This window comes from Sapajus apella, unplaced genomic scaffold (genome assembly GCF_009761245.1).
Source record: "Sapajus apella isolate SASKATOON/1434 unplaced genomic scaffold, GSC_monkey_1.0 scaffold6, whole genome shotgun sequence".
In the NCBI taxonomy this organism is placed as follows: Eukaryota; Metazoa; Chordata; class Mammalia; order Primates; family Cebidae; genus Sapajus; species Sapajus apella.
Window position 1 is genome coordinate 19,981,529 of NW_022436946.1, and position 21,672 is coordinate 20,003,200.

Consider the following 21,672-nt stretch of genomic DNA (forward strand, 5'->3'; position numbering starts at 1 on the left):
TCTCCCAGGAAGATTTTACTATAGATATTCCCTTCATTTTTACATGGTCACCATGGCAACCACATTTCTATGGATCCGAATTTAAAATTAGTTCACATCAATTTGGTATACATGAAATTCATTATATATACATGTATATGGAACAGGTACCCTTTATCTGATCATGTAAGAAATCCTGATGTGAGTGACAGCTACCTGTGAGGGCCCAGATGTCTCGCTCTCTTAAAATGGCCAATCCCTTTACATCCTGGGGTTGAGCAGCCACCGTGTTCTGAAGCTTCCATTAATTCCAAGGGGCCTATGAAAGAGAAAAAAAAAAAAAGGAAAGAAAGAATGAAAGGACAAAATATTAAGCAAAAATCTGTTAAGAGTCAAATGTCTAGGATCAGAATAAGGAAGAAAAAGACTCCCTAAAAATCAAATTTTTGAACAAACATATAAACAGAAAAAGTGGATCCTATAAAAATAAAAAATATTTTAAAAGACACTACGTTTAAAGGGTTTTCCTTATGACTGTTCAAGCTATTTATCCTTCTTCAACAATAAAATGGTAAACTTTGATCTAACAATCTTTCAAAATGTCATAAATTCCAGAAATATCTAAATATGAATTAAAAGAAGAGTCAAACGACTTTTATTAAGTAAAAAACATAATTAAAGCATGAATACTCACATACTGTGGAATACTCCAAGTGCCACAGAAGAATCCAGAAGGACAGTTCCAGATCCTTCCATGCTCTTCCTTCTACATTGCAGACCCTCCCTCATTTTGACCACTAAGGTTAGTGTGGGCTCTCCTGGAAACTGTTCTAAGCATTCAGACACATTCGCTTTTGTTTGATTTTGCCACATAAATGGCACAACATAGATGTTGTATTTTGCCACATAAAGGCACAATATTCTTCTTTGGGTTTTAACTTCTTGTCTTACAAGTTTTTCTGTTGCAATCTTAATATACTTTATGACTACTGCGTAGTATCTACAGCATAGTACACCACAATTTATTTAACCAAGATTTTTTCCCCAAGCTTTGTTATTCTAAACATGCTGCACTGAATACCATGTACATGTGTCCTTAAGCATGTAGTATGCCGAAGTGAAGTCACTAGATACAAGAAGTACACTAATTTTTTTTAAAACTTGATAATAATTTATTTCCTACATATTTTTTTCTACAATGCATATATTTTCCTTCAAAATTAAGGTGGTGGTATGTTAAGTTTTCCATGTACCTTTTCTAAAATTTGAATTTAACTGAGATTTTTGTTAAGATAATTATAGATTCGCAAGCAGTTGTACATAATAATATGGAAGGAGATCTCTTTCATACTTTGCCCAGTTTCTCCCAGTGCTAACATTTTGCAAAGCTATTGTATAAAATTACTATTAGGATACTAATATTAAAACAATACATTTTGTAAGTCTAACAAATTGTCTTCCAAAAATTCAAGACAAATCTTAAGAGGTGCTATTTACTTCTAAATAAAACAGAATGTCTATACATGCTTTACTTCTTCAGGCATTACATTTTTTTCATTTCTATTTCTGTCACTATGGTAATTAAAATGTATTAAAAGGAAAGGATTACATAGAGAAGAAACATCACTAGAGAGAGGAGGAGAAAGAGAAGGGCTAAGGAAGAAATATTAAGAATGCTACATAAGGAAATGGAAACATTTATACAAGTTATTTGTGTCTCTTACTCAAAGGAGGCTGAAGGGGATGTCCTGTTTTTGAACACCAGCCTACAGGATGAATATCAGGAGAATCTGCATCTATCCAGTAATCATAGCAATTGTTCCAGCCATCAAAGTGAACCTGGATGACAAAAGGACATTAACAGTACAAATTAAGTCATAAAAATTTCTACAGTCAAAGTTCTGCCCACAGCATAATCATTTTCATCCTAATACATAAAGTAGATTTAAAACCCAATAAGTCAGTTCAATTATTCAAAATACTTCACTCATAATGTGAGAAAAAAGACACCTTTGAACCACCTTCAATGTATTATATAACCAGTTATAAATGCACTGCCAAAGGCACTCTTTGGGTTATAGTTTTACAGACATATTAAGCATGTTTCTCAACACCATGAGCAGCCTGAGAATAGGGACTGTGTTACAACATCTTCATATGATCAACATCAAGCACCCAATAAATACTGCAGAAGGAATGAAAAATTCAGGGAAGGAAGGGAGGGAAGATGACAGGCGAAAGTAAAGAGGAAGGAGTGGAAAGGAGGACCTTTCAAGTAAATGTCAAGCCTTCGGGAATTGTGTTGAAAAAGACTTTTTTAAAAAATTCAATGCCTACTAGACACACATTCAATTTATGAAATATCCCTCCACCCAGTGTGTTTTTAGGTATCATTTTTTCCTTGCAAATAATTACAGTATTTCTCAAATATGTGTTCTATTATTGTTTTATTTTTAATTATTAAGGGTACCTATTTATGAAGTACATGTGACATTTTGATATAGGCATACAATGTATAATGATCAATCAGGGTAACTGGGCTATCCATCACCTCAAGCTTTTATCATTTCTTTGTTTGATGAATATTCCAGTTCTACTAATTATTTTAAAATATGTTAATAAATTACTGTTAACGATAGTCACCCTAATGTGCTAACAGACACTAGATCTCACTCATTCTCCCTGACTGTATTTTTGTGCCTGTTAACCACCCATACTTTATCCCCTACTCCCTGCCACTTCCCAGCCTCGGGCAACCCTTATTATACTCTCTTGTCCTCATGTTCTTTTTTTTTTTTTTTTTTTTTTTTTTTTTTGACAGTCTCGCTCTGTCCCCAGGCTGGTGTGCAATGGTGTGACCTCAGCTCACTGCAACCTCTGCCTGCCAGTTTCAAGCAATTCTCCTACCGCAGCCTCCCAAGTAGCTGGGACTACAGGTGTGTGCCATCGTGCCCAGCTAATTTTTGTAGTTTTTTTAGTAGAGACAGGGTTTCACCATGTTGGCTAGGATGGTCTCGATCTCTTGACCTCGTGATCTGCCTGCCTTGGCCTCCCAAAGTGCTGTGATTACAGGCATGAGCCACTGCACCAGGCTGAATTCAATCTTTTTTTAAGGACTCATATATGAGTAAGAACACGTAATATTTATCTTTCTGTGCTTGGCTTATTTCACTTAACAAAAAGTCTTCCAGTTCCATCCATGTTGTTGAAAATGACAGTATTTCATTCTTTTTTATGGCTGAATAATATCCCATTGTGTATATATACCATATTTTCTTTATTCATTTATCCAATTGCTGGATACTTAGGTTCCTTTTGTATCTTACCTAGTGTGAAAAGTTTCGTCTTATTATGAAGCAGTCACTGCTACCATCTCTATTACCACCATGCATAAGGGCACTTGGTCTTCTAGTGGCAGTCACTAGGAACTGACTATGTTTCTTTTAGGTTATTACACATTTTTTTTTTTTTACCTTATAGGATGAAGGGATATACTGAAATGCTTCAGATTATTTTAATTTTAAATCAAGTTTGTCAGTTATATCAACCGATCACAGGTATTAAAAAAAAGTTTACCAATTAGATTTCTTTTTTAAAGTCTATGAACCACTCACTCCTTACAAGGCAAGAGATGCCAGATGGATAAAACACTCAAACACTAAAAACTAAACAATAAACATTTGAGAAGAATGTGTGAATGGACTTATTTATAATCACAGAGTGGGTCAGCCTTTGTAAGCAAGACACCACACAGTAAAAGACTGATCAATTTGATTACATGAAAATTTAAAGCTTCAGAATGGCAAGTATTACAAAGTAAAATGGAAGACCCATAAGAAACTCCCAAAAATACAATTGCTACACCTGTGGCAAGAACTCTTCAATTCATAAAAATGTAACGTGTCAGCACAAAAAGATGAAAAACCCAACAGAAAGATGAAAAATGGGCACAAAGAGCTCATTATCCAAAACATCAATATAAATGTTTAGTAAACATATGAAAAGACAATAAATCTGAGGCCAGGCTCAGTGACTCATGCCTATAATCGCAGCATTTTGGGAGGCCGAAGATCACTTAAGCCCAGGAGTTCAAGATCAGCCTGGGCAACATGGCAAACCCCATCTATACAAAAAATTAGCTAAGTATAGTCCCAGCTACTCAGTAGGCTGAGGTGGGAGGATCATCTGAGCTTGGGGGATTGAGGCTGCAGTGAGCCAAGACCATGCCACTGCACTCCAGCCTAGGCAACAGGGTGAAACCCTGTCTCAAAATAAAAAGACAACGGCTTTCATTTACAATTTTAAAACTACAAATTTAAATTAGAAGACGTCATTCTTCTCCTATTGGCCTGTCAAAAATGTTCATATTTTCGTAATTCCTACAGCTGGTTAAGAACGAGAATAAATGGGCATTGTCACAGACCACTGACAGGAGTGTTAACTGCTGAGATATTTCTGGAAAGCTATTTGGCAGTAACAGCCTTGATCATCTCAGTAAGTCATTGTTGTATTAGAAAACAACTAGAAGTAACCACAGTGTCCATCATCAGGAGACTGGTAAATAAACTGTGGTATATTCATATGATGAAATAGAATGTAGTTAGTAAAAGTACATATATATGGGCTTAAAATAATGTCCTTTGCAATGAATCTACTTTCTTAAGCTCAGAAATAAATTAATCCTAGAATCGAAATCCCACAGAAGATATGAAAAGGCATCTGTCAGCAAGGTAAGAGAATATCTCAAGAAAAACAAAGTATGTGATCCAGGAAAATGAAATACAACGTAGTCCATCGGCAAGGAGAAGTGTCAGGATGAAAGCTCTGTACCAGGATTAGAGTATTTCCACCCACAGTGGAATAGGTGGCTGCTGAGTATGAGAAAGAATTCAAGAAAAAAAAAAAAGATACAGATAGAATACTGAAATATACACTTGGGCTTTTGACTCAAAGGCATGTCAGATCTATTGGCGCACTTGCAAAAATCTAAGAAGACAGAAAAACCAAACTATTAATTACTGACTCCCAGAAAAAGTCACAAGGAAAAGACTACTTTGCTCGACAGTAAGAACCAAGCAATGTAAAATAACTACTGAAAAAATAAGGGGAAAGGAAGAATGGTAAGATCTAAATCTTGAATTACTACAACATGAAGAAAATAAGCCATATGTAAAACAGATGAACTGAGAAAGAGCAGAATATAGTTAATATTTTAGAAAATTACAGATAAAATGTCCTAAGCAAGAGCTGAAGGAGCCTACAGTTTTTGCCTCTAGGGAGCCAGACTAGGTAGTGGGAAGGAATGAGGCAGGAATAATCTGTTACTAAAAACACAAATGAGAGCAAAACCATTCTGGCCATTTTTCTTCAATGGCATCTGATCAAATATAGAACAATTTTAACTGTTTTACCCTAATAGCTCACGGTGTAAAATATGTAATCTTAAAAGTTGATTTTACTCGAGTTGATTTTATCCCTGAAAAACTTAAAATATTAAGCTACACTAATAACTTGGTCTACATTTTCCTCTTCTTCTTCCTTCTTGAAAAAGATGAGCCTTCCTGCTGTCTTATCTCCCATTTATTAAACTCCTACTGTTGCAAGCTTCTTATATTCTCAGACGCTTCTGATGAATTCTGAAACTTAGTCATTGTCTCCTGTATATGGGCCTTTTGAAGACTTCATAAATACAAAGCTATTTGTTCCATGGTTCACCTTCAGCTGTGAAATTCATTCCAGTAATTACCAAAAGATTGTCAACTGTACCCCTCACAGCCAGTTATTTCTGGGGTGTTAAGGACTGAACAGGACGTTGTATTAGAGAATCCGGCTTGAAGCAAAGGTGGATTCTAGTCTACACTTTTCCCGCTAACTAACTGGACCACCCACTTTAGCATATTTGACCTTTCTGGGACAAACATTTCTCACATGTAAAATAAGAAAGTTTATCTATATTTTTAATTATAAAAGTAATATATACTCCTGAAACTAAACAATTAAAATGTAAAACCTAATCATTTATAGTTTCAGCTCCTTGAAAGAAGCACTGCCATTACTTTGATATGATTCTTTCCATAATTGCTTATGTATGTATTCTTGTAAAAAAAACAATAGCAGATATCGTACATAGTGTAAACCTGAACCTTTCACTTGCTGATATTAAACAGTCTTCTAAAATATTTAATTTTAACATCATGTAGATATAATGTGTTTTACCCATCAGCTACTGTGGTTGCTTCCAATGTTAAGCACTATAAACAGCACTGATATATTTTCCTTGGAGTTTTTATTTTTGCATATTCCTTTTGGCTATTCCCTTAACATTCTTAAATGAAAGGATAAACAACATTTTATGATTTTGTTAACCTATTGCCAAACTGCTCTTTGGAAAGGCTGAGACATTTTACATTCCCACCAGCCATATGTGATAATTAAATTTTCATCCACTCAAACCAGTATTTTTTTTCAATTCTGAGCAATCTGATTTATAAAAGCTATACTGTGCTTAATTGTAAATTTCTCTGAATACTAGCCTAGATTTTATTTTTAAAAATACTTCTAGCTCTAAAATACTGATTGCTTTATAACTTACATTACTACTAAGTATAAATAAGATAATGCACTTGGAAAAAACAATTAGCACAGGCCTTGTATTTATAACATCTTCTCAAATCCTATATGATTCTACAATCTTAACAACAGTGAATTCAATGTTAAAATTTCCATTCCATAGAAATGCCACCATTTGTGTAGTTTTTCATGTTATTTTGTAATTTATTTTCTTATACACTATCTTATTAGAGAGAGCTGAGAATGCAATTTTTTTTTAAGAGCTTAAGTTTAGACTCCTACAGCTTAGAACTAAGAGGTCATTCTGCCACTGCCAGTAATTAATAATTCATTCAATCTTTCTGAGCCTCTGTCTCATCAATAAAAATCGTGACAACATATACTTCCCACAAATGTTAAATAACATGAGAACAGGCTTACCCTGTAAAACATCATGTACATTTAATGTCTTGCTGTTATAACTATGATTATTCCTAACAGAAATTCCAAACAATTGTATGAAGTAAATAGAATGGGCATTGTTCTGGTTTGAGGGTGAAGTTAATGCTGAAGTCAGAAAAAGAGACAAGGTCTTCCAGCTCCTTTCCTGACCTGTCCTTCACGATCACAGCTGGACATAAGAAAGTGGTTCCATCTCCCTAAACTTTTGCTTACTTTGTAAGAGGCATTTGGCTTTTATTAATCTAACTAATTAAAATCTGATTTTATTCATGAAATTATCTAGTTTTACTTGGCCTATATTAAGAGACAGGAGATTCTTCTGAACAGACTACTTCTAATTCACTGCACAATAACATTAATCTTTAATTTTTTTAAAAAAGGGCACACTATCAGAGATGAAGTATTTTATTTTCTTTTGAATATATTACTTTAACATGTTGTATCTACTTTCTTTTTCCTAATACACACTCAAAATATTAAGTCATTCATAATTAAAGATAAATTGTTTTATGCAGATTAAAGGACAAACCAGGATGAATGCTTCGTACTAAGATGCACAGCCAATTATTTTGCATATTCCTATGATTTTACTAATTACAGGACTTCACAAGTTAAGTATCTACCAAAGTTTTTATCCAAAACGTCTTATAACAAAGACAAAGCCAACAACCACCACACAACACTTACTTTTATCCGGTGATCATCTGTGTCTGCCACCGTTGCTACTCTAATCAACACGGGGTTCCTTTTGTCTACAACCTCAAGCTTCATTTTTTTCTGGAATCCATGTGGAGGTTTCTGCCACAACAAAACATTTTACAGGGTGAGACACAGAGGAAGAGACGGTAAACTTGATGTTTTATTTTACTGCTATAAAATAGCATCTCAGCTTGCCATAAACAAATCCAAATAAATTATCAAATGTAGTTTTTATTGGAAAACATTTTCACGTTCTGTTTCTGGTCTTTTGGAATATCTAGCTAAAAAGACAGAAGCTTGCTGTAAGATTTCAACAGTTCGCCCCACGTGGTATCAAGAAGAATTATTTTCCAAGGAGACTTTAAAGTCCAAAATCAAAGCATTTTTTAGATGCCAACAACAAAAATCCCAATAACAATTTTGACTTTTAAAACTGTAAAAATTCAAAAAATCTTATTTTGTGCTTTACTTTTTTCTCATTTCTATTCTGGTGTACTAACACCATCTCGTTCTGTTCTCAAATTTCAAAAAATGATCTCATCCATACAAATTAATCAAATAGTATAAAATGTATCGCCTCACCACTTTGAAAGCTCTTGCAGGAGCAGGTAAAGAATTGGTTTCTTCTAAGTATTTATCCCAAGAAAAATGTTTCACATTTGGATAACCTAAGAAAGAAAAATGTAAATCCTATGAGGTTTTAACCAAAATGATAGCAAGAATAACAAACTGTCCAACAAAAACTATAAAATATTATAATCTAGAAAATTATGTGCATATATACATGACATTAAACTACTCACACATTTAGAGCCATTTGTAATAATGAAATTGTTTTCATCTTGATCATGATTTTTCTATTACTTTTAAAATGAAAATTTTATATATATATATATAATTTATATTTTCAGATAAGACAAGACAGACACACAAATACCCTTTAGCAATTTTATTTCTATGAATCTAGAAAAATTTCACATATGTAACAATGGCAACACATGATTGTTTGCAAATGTGAAAACTAAGTTAAATGACCTTCAACATACAAATGTGCAAAAAAATGTACATAAGTAGAAAGTACTTATTAAAAACAACGTGGTAAATTTGTATATAGTAATATGTGAACGATTCCAGATATAACTTCATATTGTTAGTTCCGACAAACATGCACAAATGATGGAACATTATTAACAGAATGTGTGAAAATACCTCCTCCTTCCTCCTGCCCTCTTTTGTTCCCTCCAGGGCCCCAAATCCATTAGGTAGGCATGAGCAGGAATAAACAGTGGCCCAGTATGGTGGGAAATTAGCCACACTAAAGGGGACTTAGAAGACCAGCAAATATATTGGAGATAACGTTAGCCAGGTTTGAGGGAAACTAGAATGAAGCTGATGTGTTGTATTTGAATTGAAACTACTGGTATAAATTCATACTTTTCAATGTATGTATCAACAGATATAGAAATAGACATAAATATAAATTTTTCTATATATTTATACAAATGTATTCCCTAGCCACATCGGCTGAAAGGCCTGGAAACATCAATACTCTTGTAGTAAATAAGCACACTTAGTGCTCAGATCGTAGTTTCAAAATATCACTCTCTACTAAAAAGCAGCATGGAACCTTGAAGAAATGGGTGACTCTAGGGTCGGGTCAGGGAAAGCATGAGATAAGTCTAGCTATGCCAGAAAATAAGAAATCCTCAAAAAATGATAAGAAATTTCAAAAGGACATTGGAATGTGCCTAAAGGGGCTCTAACTGGTTAATATCTGAGAAAATCTGAATATGAAAATAAATAATACTAGCAATCGATTATAACTCACTGATAAAAATAGTAATTGAACAAAAAAATAGAAAGATAAGAAAAGTTATTCTTTGCAGAAAACATCAACTCATTTTTTATAAGGAATGATGGAGTAAGAAAAATCACAGTTTAGCACTGCCAGAATAATATAACTCATCCTAGAAACTTCAACAGATGCTAAGACCAACAAATGACATTGGGATGAGATACACAGTCTCAAAGTATCTCCACAAAATACTTATTTGTTACAGAGAAAAAATAACTCCATTGGTGGACAAACCTAGCAAACACCATCGTGATCCAATAGTAGTAAAAGCAACCAGTAAAGTGACAGACTGACATCATGAGCCACCTGAGAGAAGACAGTAAGAACACAGCACTGGGTCTATGATATTCCTGCCAAAAATGCACAGCCTGGGTATGATTATGAGGAAATACCAATCCTACTCAAATTAAGTAACATGCTACAAAACGACAGATCTGTAATCCTCAAACATATTAAGGTCATAAAAATCAAGGTGAGACTAATCAATAGAAGCTGGAGGGATCTGACAACTGAGATCCTTTTGCTAGGAATGACATCACCAGGACAACCGGAAAACTTGACTGGGTCTCTGGGTCAGAGGTATGAGTTCTGCACTGTTCTTGCAACCTTTCTGTACATTTGAAATTGTTTCAAAGTAAAATAGTTAAAGAGTAAAGACGCAAACATAGTTCTGTGCATACATTTTATGACATTTTTAAGAAATATATCTTGCACAATTTAAATATTTAAATCAGAACATTCAACTAAATGAAACTGAGGTGCATGCATGCAAGTGTGTGATTTCACATAGGCAAAAAGGCTTTCCTGGAAACACATAAGGACAAACCATTAAAATATGAATAGAGGCAACTGCAGTCCACTCTAAACTTAAAAACAAGCATGTATTAATATATAATTTGGATAATTTGAAGTAAAAATAATTGTAAAAGGCATGAAGATTTTAATTTCTGAAATGAACAATAAAGAGAGGCTACGTGTTTAGAAAGAATGGAAACGTGGTGGTGGCCTACGGGGCAGGTCAGTGGATGGAGAAATCTGTGAAGTACCAGGAGGTGATGGAAGCAGCTGTCTAGGAAGCCCAGTGATTAGGATGCTTCTTTTCTGACAGATCAGAGATGAGCCAGGCATTTGCCCTTAGAGAAAAGGGATCAGAGAAAGGGTATCTTTTTTGTCATGGGGCAAAGAGTAGCAACAGCACAGGCCCAATAAACCAGTCTCACAATCTGACAGTTTTGTTTATTTTTGCATTTTCTAATAGTGGTAAAATATATATAACATAAAATTTAACATTTTTACTATTTTAATGGCATTATGTATATTCACATTGTCGTGCATTTGGTATTTCACATGTAATTTTTGTGTTTTAAAAAATAGCTTTTAAAAGAAAGGTATTTTTTTCTCTTAAACTGAATTATAAAAGTCCAGGAAAGGGAATAGATGGCTTGGTTCTTTGCCTTATGTACGAAGCCAGCAATAACACCTTACACCACTCCTTCCAGGGTACATAACCAGGAACCCACTGTTGTTCACTGGTACATTGTTAGTTAATCCGATCTCTGATCATGACCAAAAATGGCGGTATAGAAAGAAGAATTGATAACAAACTGGGAAATCTAAAAGGATCCTCATAGCATTTTAGATGGTGATAGTGGCCAAAAACCAATTACAGTAATCACTGGCCACTAATATTTTGTAAGCCGTAAGACAAACAAAGGAGGGCTGAACATGAGAAATCTTCCAGGCAGCACTACATTTGGGGTCATGAAATCATTAATACCTTTCTTTTTTTTTTTCCTTCCTTCCTTTCTCCCTCCCTTCCTTCCCTCCCTCCCTCCTTTCTTTCTCTCTCTCTCTCTCTCTCTCTTTTTTTCTCTTTTTTTCTTCCTTCAAACAGTGTCTTGCTCTGTTGTCCAGGTTAGAGAGCAGTGGCATAATTATAGTTCATTGTAGCCTCGAACTCCGGGGCTCAAGCAATCCTCCTGCCTCAGTCTCACAAAAAGCAGGGACTACAGGTACATGCCATCTCATCTCATTGACTTTTAAAATTTTTTATCAGACAGGATCTCACTATGTTATCCAGACTGGTCTTGAACTCCTCCTGGGCTCAAGTGATCCTCCCGCTTCAGCCTCCCAAAGTGCTGGGATCACAGGCATGGGCCATAGGTGCCTGGCCAATACTTTGTTTTAACCCTTCATTATGTCAGTGCTATTTCACCTTCAAAACAGTACTATAAATTAGTCAAGACAGAGGGTTTCCATCCTTTAATATATGAGAAAACTCAGGGAGTAGATGGGACTTGACTTACCTATTACAGGAATGACTGGTCCCCCTGAGTTGAGTAAATGATCAAACACTCTATAAGTGAGACACTGATCAAGCCACAGGGGACAAACTTAAAAATGAAACCAGCTGTACAAATAGAATAGAGTTTGAAGCTCCCCGATTTTGTTGCTTACATGCTGCAGGCTACATTCACAAAACAGCTCTTAGTAAACCCAGGACTCATCCTCTCTCTGTGATAAAGGCAGTCTTCATTACTCTTGTAAGTGTCCACTGAGCAATCACCTACTGTGCAGGGATGCTTTCTGTTTGATGACCCTGTCTTTCCATAGCAGGAGTGGCCACGGCACCTTAAGTATGATGTACTCAGAAATACACTGTCTTGATTATGAAGAAGCCACACAATCTGTTCTTTAGCACATAAAAGGAACGGAAAATGATATAACACAAGGACACTATTTATCAGCAGTTATACTGTTCCCTGTTAAACAGACAGTAAATGAGCTGAGAAGGCTCTATGGCCAGAGGCAGACAGCAGAAGCTCCTTCAGAGAACACAGAGGCACCACTAGCATGAAGGTGCAAAATCTATTTTGGAACCAGGAATCACGATGGGGAAAGGAAAAGTGAGCATGTGAGCTCTAAACTAAGTAAAAAAAATCTAAAGCTTCAATTTCTCACTTAAATGTGAACACCGTGCTTCTGTGAGGACTGAGGCTGACATGAAGTCTGCTCTCCAATCCACAAATGCTGTTCCTCTTATCCATTTTTCCATACTTGTTCAAGCCTTAGACAATTTGCTTCTATGGTTAGACAATATATTTAAATATATACTAATATAAAGTATAGAAATGAATTTCAAGTTGAAAAATGAAAGATCTTTTAAAACAGAACTTTTTTTTTCCAAGAAAGACAAAATTTGAGACTCTTTCATGAACTAAGGCAATACTTAATATATATGAAGGTACATCAGGGGTGAGCAAACTAATGCCTGCAAGTCAGCTGCCTGTTTTTGTAAACACACTGTTGCTGCAACACACCCATGCATATTGGTTTACCTATTGTCTATGGCTGCTTTTGCACTACAACTGATTTGAATAGTGGTGACAGAAACTGCATGGTCTGCAAAGCTGAAAATATTTACTATCTGGCCCTTTACAGAAAAAGTCTGTCCACTCTTGAAGTCTACGAATAATATTAGACATATTAAAAAACACACACCTGGAGGAGTAATAAGGGTTCTTCTATGTTCTTTACACCAACCAACTGGATGAATATGTGGACTTGATGCTTCACACCTGTAAGTTACACAAATTAAAAAACTGCAATTATCAGGATAAACTCACAAACACTAGTAAAAATAAAAAGAAAATTAGAGATCATGAACACTTTACAGAGTTCTATTTATTACAATCAATCTAATTTGGAAAAAAATGCTAAACCAAAGAAATGTTTACTCTTCTAATATATTAATACCAAGTGGATTTTTATTAGATAAATATCCTATGGATTTGACACCATGCAATTTTTTTGCCCGCAAATTTTGTTATATCCTGTAACTTCAACTGCAGCAAAAATGCACATTCATTAAAACCATGTGCAACAATAAACTTAGACTGTGTGTACATAGGCAAACTAAAATTATTTCAGCATTGCTAAGGGTAAATGTACAAAGGCAGGGAGCTCAATCATCCTTAATGACCAACATGCTATTCCTGTTACCCATTAGAATGGCAGAAACCAGGTATTATGACAAACTACTACTCTCTTTTCCTTACCTCTTTCTTCTCCTTTCTGCCCTCTCTACTACAGTCAAGCATCTAATTTCCAAAGCCTCTTTATCAGCATGCATAGCTGGTACATCTAATGCCTTGTTCCCAGCCACACTTATGCTATGTATTCCTCTTCTCAACATGCAACATGTTTCAGTCTATTAACATCATATTAACCTGAGTGTTCTACAGAACACAGTTTGGAAGACGTTGGTCTAAAAGGTGCCAAGGAGTCCAGTGTTGCTATACTAACCAGGAGGTCTGTTGAGTCTATAGTGAGATCAGGAAATCTCAATATACCCCTCTGGATGGGAAACTAGCTAGAAGGTAGAAAGTCAGGAAGGTAATAGTGTGGCTGGAGTTTCTAGGGAATAAGGAAGTCTTATGAATAGTGAAACAAAGAACTTTCTAAGAAACGTCCTAAGTGGTTGAGATTAGCACACAGTGACCTCTTTCCAAGCCAACCCTTCTAAAGGCGCAGCCTGAGACAATAGTACATGCTGAGTTCATGTAATCGCTACTGAATGCTGATTGTTCTCAGAACTTATTTCAGTAGAAAATACCTTTTCCTTAATACGTAAAGCCTTCTTCCTTTATTCAGTTGTTATCTCATACTATCCCTACCCCAAACTATTTTTCATGTCTTTATTTTAGGAATATGAAAAGAAAACAAGCACTGCTAGGTCCATGCCATGTTCATACAGCAATCGCTATATTTCTTACAATACATATTTTCATAAAAGACATTTTAATACGCAATTCATTAAGATGTACTTTTATAAATTATACAAACAAGGCTATGGAGCCCTATTTCCAGATATTCTAGTGTTTCCCTAAAAAATCATTTTGGTAATGGATATTACTAATGAATTACTCCCTTTATTTTAGGGAAGGATATTCATTCATATATAGCATCATAAAAATGAAAAAAATAACAAATATATGATAGTTAATTCTTCCTTCTCAATCTAATCGAACTTACAGAGTAGTTTTTATAATTATCTGCTGGACTCACGGTGTTTATTTTAAAGTAGAAACAGTGAACATTATTCTTTTGATTTTATTGAATATATAAATTGCAATTACGGAAAATATTGTGACCTCTTCATGGTCACTCATTTCTGTGCTATCTGAATCTAACATAAAATTTAAATAATATCTAGATATTGATCAAAGTCACCATTTAAAACAAAGAAGCTGTCTCAACAGAGAAGATAAAAATATTACTGCTTTCATCTATTTTACTTATACTCCCTTAATAAGCAAACAACAGTTCACTCAAAAGTTGGAAGGCTGTGATAGCCTTTCTGTTGCTATTGTAAAATAAGTCATCTCTTAGTCCCATCTGGTGTTCAAAAGTAGAAATGTAACTGAAAAGAAATATGAAGAAAAACTAAAGGTAAAAAGTATGGCAAATCCCTGATTGCTGTACTCTGTCTCTCTTTCTTTTGGATGTTTATGTATATCATGAAAGAAGTCCATTTCAAAAAATGTTTTTGAAGTTCATTTCATGTATAAATGCAAATTATACCCAATGAGACCTAGCCAGTAAATTCTGAAAGGGCCAGAAACCAAAGAAATAACTCATTAAAAAAAAAAAATCCATGCTTATGATAAATGGATAAAGTTAGGAGACATGAAGATCCTCATTTTATGGAAATCAAAGAGGTTAAGTGATTTCACCAAGTACTTGGGTAGAAAAAAAAGGTATTCTGGTTTTATCAACGACAGCCAAAAGCTAAACAAAAACTAATGCACACATGCTGGGCTCTGCAGAATCAGGCAGAGTCAAAGGAGAATACTGCAAGACGCTTACGTATGGAAAACATCGAAGTCTCTCCGTTAAGCAAGAGTGGTTTAGATTATTTTAAGAAATACAGGACACTTGGGCTTCTCCACTTTCTAAGCCCAGAGCATGATGATTCTGCCAATTTATTACCCAGTATTCAACTCTCCTGGCTCCCCTTATACGTGAACTCCTAGGGCCTCCATTACTCTGCACTTTACTACTGAACCCCAAACCTCATCAGCCTGAGTCATCAAGTGGTCCTTTCCATCCCTAATTGATGTCCAATTCCATTACCCACAGTAGCTGTTTGAAATAGTATTGATTTGCTTCAAGCTTAAAATCTTTCGTTAACATAATGAATACTTGGAAAAGATAAAGGGGATAGCATCTCATCACCCTTGTATCAAATTTTCCTTTTACTTCTTCCTTTTCTCCAGGCTGAGGGAAAAGAAAGTTTCTTTCTTTCTGAGCGTAGCTGCTTCTAGGAGACCTGGTGTCAACAATAACCACTAGTTTCAGAAATCTCCACTCTCCCTCCACAGTGGCCTCCTGCCTTCTATCTAAAAACCATGCTCAAAAATGCTCACGGTGCAGGGAACCCTCCATAGAAGTCAACTTCCTCTCAAGCAATAATCCTTTTGCTTTCAGTACCTAACTTCTTTGCTTAATATCCCTTATCGCTCTTCAACCTTTTGCAAATCGATTTGTTTCTAAAACTCTTATTTTAATTTCCATGACACCTGATGAGACAGGTATGATTATTAAACCCTTTTAGAGGACAACTAAAGTTTAGAAGTGTTAAGTAATGCACTGAATATACTGGCTGCCATTACTCAAATACATCCTACCCCCAGGCCAATACACAAGCAAGTGCTTTCCTTAACCAGGAATATCCATCCCAACCTCTAAGCACCATTCCTTCTTGGTCCAGCTCAAAGCCTGTGTCCTTTAAGACCCTCCCCAAGAGCCCTCCAGGGAGCTTGAGTCTGTCCTTCCCTCCAAGTTCTATCATGCCTCCAAGTGCCATCACCCCTCCAAGCAGCTGGTTCTAAAAATTAAGCACTAACCACCATCTAACCCTGCAGCCAAGACAGTGGTGTTTAGTTTCTCTCCATCCCAAGACCCTCTGGACTGAAGTTTAAAACTGCCCAGGTTCCACTGATCTCCACAAACTTCCCATCACCACCACCAACCAGTGCTTGCCAAATTTAAACAAATAGTGATAACCCTGTTAACTGACACTGCTCTAAGAAACTGACAACCTTTCAACATGATTTTAGGGAGACACATAAAATTACTATTGCTTTTAATATATAAATGTAAAAGAGATTCATCTCTAAAAAATAAGTTTATGAAAAAGAGGCAATCAGGAAAAGTTCCACTAATCTATTTGTTGTAATTCACTAACAACGCTTCTCTTTTTCATAGATCTTTTTGTTGCTCATTTTTGCCCTGACTCCACTGGGACATCAAAGTACAATGGAATCAAAAATGGCTGAAACTGCAACCTCATTCACTTAGGCCTTTTACTAAACAATGGGCAAATTCCTGTTGTCATCCCTTCCTGGATCCCAAAAGATAAGGGTATGTGAAAATAATATTTTTTAAAAGAAAGGTTCCTTCCTACTTCCTAGTCCCTGCGAAAAAAGAGGAAGTGACTGTACTCATTGTGTTCTGCCCCAGAGCCCAACCTTCAGGCATCAGGAGGATAATCAGGAGACAGGCTGCTGTGGCAGGAGGGCATGCTACCCTAGAGGTGCTCATCTACCTTCCTGGATCCCTACAGTCCTTTGTAGTGCCAATATTCTATAATACCTAGCATTATTCCTAAACCTAACAACTGTCAAGGAGATAGAATTGAGCAGCTACCAATTATCAGTAACAAAAGCACAGAAAAAACCCAAAGGTGAAACCATTTTTATTCTAATACATACCATTTTTGTTTCATAGAAAACTACTTTTTCAATCCTACCTAAATTTTTATTGTGTTCTTCTTTGGAAGTCAGAAATGTTTTACTGCAACATGTAGTATCACAAATATATACAGACACATACATATTTTCAAATTCCCACTAATGTAAAAAACATATAGAATTACTATTCAATTCAAAGCAAAAAATATCTCATTTCCAAACTATTTTAAATTGGGAAAGGCAATCCAATCTGTAACCTCAATTACATACCTAAGTAATTTAGGCAGATAAAAACCATTCCGAAATTCAAAGATCAAAGAGCATAATACTTAGTAACTAAGTGGAGAAATTCCAGAGCACTTAAGCAATTTCCATTGTGCCTTAATTGCATGTTGTAGAAGAGAACACACTGTTTTCGTTTTCTTTTTCAGACAATTAACAAAATATGATTTCATGTCAGTAGCTGGAAGTCTAAGTAATCCTCAAGGTACATTCCATCCTAAAAATAATTAGTTTGTGCTCATAAAAGCACAAAACTGCAGTTAAAAGATATCAATTTGTTTTTTCTTTTCTTTGTATTTTTAGAATCCGGGATCTTTTTAGAATCCAGGGTCTTTTTTAGAACCCAGGATCCTTTCTGTTTGTTCCCTAGATATTTGGCATCAAAAAATGAACGTGGCAAATTCTTTTAGACTCCTTCCTTGCTTTTTTCCACAAGAATGTTTTTAAAGGCAACACATCTTATGTCAAATCAGCAACTTATACCTTTACAACACTGTAATACTTATGAGACCACAAAAATAAACTGACATTCACCCATTTTGTTTAAATCAGGCAAAAGCTTAAAAAAAAATTATCAAATAAACCACAACTTTAAAAAGAAAACATTCTCATTTCAACAGATTCTAATTGTTGCTTTAGCATCATTCATTAAGAAAAGGCCTGGAGCTCCAGTAGTACCATCATCATAGTCTCCACCAAGCACAGGAGGAAACACAGGTTTGATTCAGGACCGATTTAGACTATTTCCAAAGTTAACATTTTCTCATCCACTCACCTATTCAAAATAGGTATAGAACATTTTTATTGTTTTTGAAATGTTTATGTAGAGTCAGGGGTCTTGCTATCTTGCCCAAGCTGGTCTCAAACACCTGGGTTCAAGTGATCTCCCACCTTGCCCTCCTAAGTTACTGGGATTACAGGCATGAGCCATTGTGGTGGGCCAAACAATTTTAAATGAAACAAAACCCACCAGTTTACAGTAAATAGGAGGAAAGAAAAGAACACAGTAAACAATAAGACAAGGTTTCAATCAGCAAATCAAACTGAGAGACTCAACAGTACAAACAACCTGGTGTCTTTAATAAAAGCTACAACCAAAAAGGAAGAAAGGAGAGGAATAGGTATCTGTAAATTAAACGAGGTCACGCAAAGCAATCACAAAGTGTACACCTTATTGGACCTAAAGCCATCAGCTAAAAACAAACAAAAACCCAGTAAAATAACTGGGAAAAATATTTAAGTATGTTAGTAACATCATAGTTACTATTATTTTTTAAAAAATAAAAATAATTCCTCTCTTTAGAAGATACATACTGAAATATTCACAGGTAAAATGCTCCGATATTTGTAATTGATTTCAAAACAATCCCAGAGTTGGGATTTTAGAAGTAGGAATACATAGGAAATATACTGGATATAAGTTGATAATTGTTGGTGCTGAGTAAAGGCTACAGTAGGGCTGCTCTATTATAATATTTTTGTGTATATTAGAAATTGACTGTATTTCAGTGAAAAAATTTTATTATAAACTGAATGTAAAAATGTCCTATGAGGAGAAATTATGCTCTGCAGAAAAAAGCTGGGGAAAACACAAAATATTTGAAAGTGCAGTCATGCCTTGGTATCAGCAGGAGATTGGTTCCAGAAGCCCCATTGGACACCAAAATCTAAAGATGCTCAAGTCCCCTTTATAAAATGGCTTTAATAATTGCATATAACCTACACACATCCTTCTGTATACTTTATCTCCCACAGACTTTAAATCATTTCTACATTACTTAGAATACTTAATACAATGTAAATACTATGTAAATAATTGTTATACCGTATATTTGTATTACTTTTATTATTCTGTTATTTTTCAATTTTTTATATTTTTGATCTGTGGTTGGTTGCATCCATGGATGTGCAACCCATAGATACAGAAGGCCTAATTGTACTTGGGTCTGTAATCTCATCATGGAACTAATTGTCCACATTTTTGGTGATATATAATAGAAAGCATTTAAAAAATACAAATAGCAAATGAATGTCAACATCTCTTCCTTTTTAGACAATTCAAGTAAAACTGCTAAGTATCTAAGAATCCCATCTGAGAAGTAATGGAAATTATCGATGGGTCTACAGAATGTTTAAATATATGGATACTAAAAAGTAAGGTCAAAAAACAAACCTCCCTGAAATTTGGCAATATTTATATAAGTTAATATTCACTTATCCTGTGACACAAGCCGTATTTTATAAAGATAGCTGTTACTTCTCTAAAATGTTCTCAATTCAAGTGTACTCTAGAAGGAACTAAACACTTTAGAAATGCCTTTTACCAGGAAACTGAATTATAGCAATCAATGAACATGAATTGGGTATGAAAAATCCTTATTGCAACTGTTGAATCAAAATACAATGGCTTTATAATAATTATTTTATAATTACATAATTTTAACATATGTTGCTTTTACATCTCTGTGCAGTGTATCTAAAAACTGCAATGATTAAAAATAATATTCTTCAATATATTTTGTACTCAGCTATTATGAATGCTTAAATTAGCTGGTGGGCATGAAAATAAGAAGGGAAGGTTAAAATACGTGTGAACATACGTTAGGAATGTGGGGTGTAGAGACTGCGCTTCCATGGTAGGAAGTCAATAAAATACAAATCATAAAGTAGAATTAACGGATGTTATTTAAAATACATGCCATATCGAACAGGTAAAAATTAAAAATCTGTAATAGGAAAAAGTGGCAAATGTTGTTTTTTTGTTGTTGTTGTTATAAGCTTTGCATTCTTACTGTTATTAAACCATGTGCTTGGTTTACTTGGATAAACATTAAATTTTTAAAAGCACACAACAATGGAAAATGTCTCACCAATAGTCATAGCTTTCATCCCAGTTGTCAAAATGTACCAGGAAACGATTGTCCACCATATCTGTTACCGTAGCAACACAGATGAATGTGGGATTCTTTTTGTCCACTGCCTCAAGCTTCATACCAACTCGAAAGCCCGATGGGATCACTGTCTATGGAAACATACAGATTTAATTAGAGATAAGCACACACTTAACCACAAGACCTGCACACGCTCTGCACCTCTTGCTCAAAGGCCTGGCATCCACTGCTGTATTCACATAATTTCAAAATCCTATGCCAGTTTCACAGCAGGGTCGCTTTCCAACAAGCAGCAATTTTTTTTAAAAATGCCCTACTGCTACACCCAATTAGCTATCTGGGCCTCAAAACGAAAAATCCATCACCTCACAGAGTTTAAAATAATTAATTCTAACATGCGTTTTGATACCTTAATTAGAAAACTGTAAGTTTTATTCACCATACAGTTCACATTTTGCCCTTTTTTTCTTGATTACAGACTTAACAATGAAAATTGTTCACACAAAATATGCACTTAATCAAGTTAAAAATGTGCATGAGTCAGTACAAATTCACTCCCACTTCTGAAAATCTCTCTCAGAAGAGTACTCTACTGAAAGTAGGTCATCTTCATATATGAAAGGCTGCAAATTATTACAACTTTTACTCAACACTTCAGATACATCTTATTCCTAACAGCAGCAAAGAATTGGCTGTTGATGTACACAGCTATTCAAAATAGTTGGTAACGTAAAGAAATCTACAGATAATCAGTCATTCAGATCATGGAACAAAAACAATAAAAGATCTATAAGGGTTAGTGCTTGAGGTACAGTAATGTATAAACATCTCCTACAATCTTTTATGGGGAAAATATCTATCTACCTATCTATATAGATAGATAGATATAGATATATATTATAGACTAGTATACCTAGATACCAATTATGCCAATCACAACACAATATAAGTCATTTCTTCCCTTTAAAAAAAACACTGTTCAGACTCATCATTATAATTATTCTAACTACTTTAAGCAAAATAGATACTATCTCTCATTTTGCTATGAGTATACAACTATCATTGTAAAAATGTAGACAGCTGTGTATCTGAAAATGTTAGAATAAGTCATGTCTGAATGAAACAGGCACTAATGCTACACAGAAATCTTTACTATGAATTTAGTACTGAAATTTATCTGAGCTCTGACCATAAATGTTTG

General features: G+C 34.9%; 1 protein-coding gene across 4 annotated transcripts in view; it reads right to left on the bottom strand.

Moving 5' to 3' along the window:
* L3MBTL3 (L3MBTL histone methyl-lysine binding protein 3) overlaps positions 1–21,672 on the bottom strand; it is a 121,856-nt gene that overhangs the window by 48,265 nt on the left and 51,919 nt on the right. For all 4 annotated transcript variants that reach the window (XM_032274812.1, XM_032274813.1, XM_032274815.1 and 1 more), the window contains 6 exons: positions 20,451–20,602; positions 13,046–13,122; positions 8,272–8,357; positions 7,678–7,788; positions 1,704–1,818; positions 196–298 (listed from right to left, as the gene is read on the bottom strand). In XM_032274812.1, coding sequence (XP_032130703.1) covers positions 196–298; positions 1,704–1,818; positions 7,678–7,788; positions 8,272–8,357; positions 13,046–13,122; positions 20,451–20,602 — 644 coding nt within the window. The remainder of the gene's footprint in view (positions 1–195; positions 299–1,703; positions 1,819–7,677; positions 7,789–8,271; positions 8,358–13,045; positions 13,123–20,450; positions 20,603–21,672) is intronic.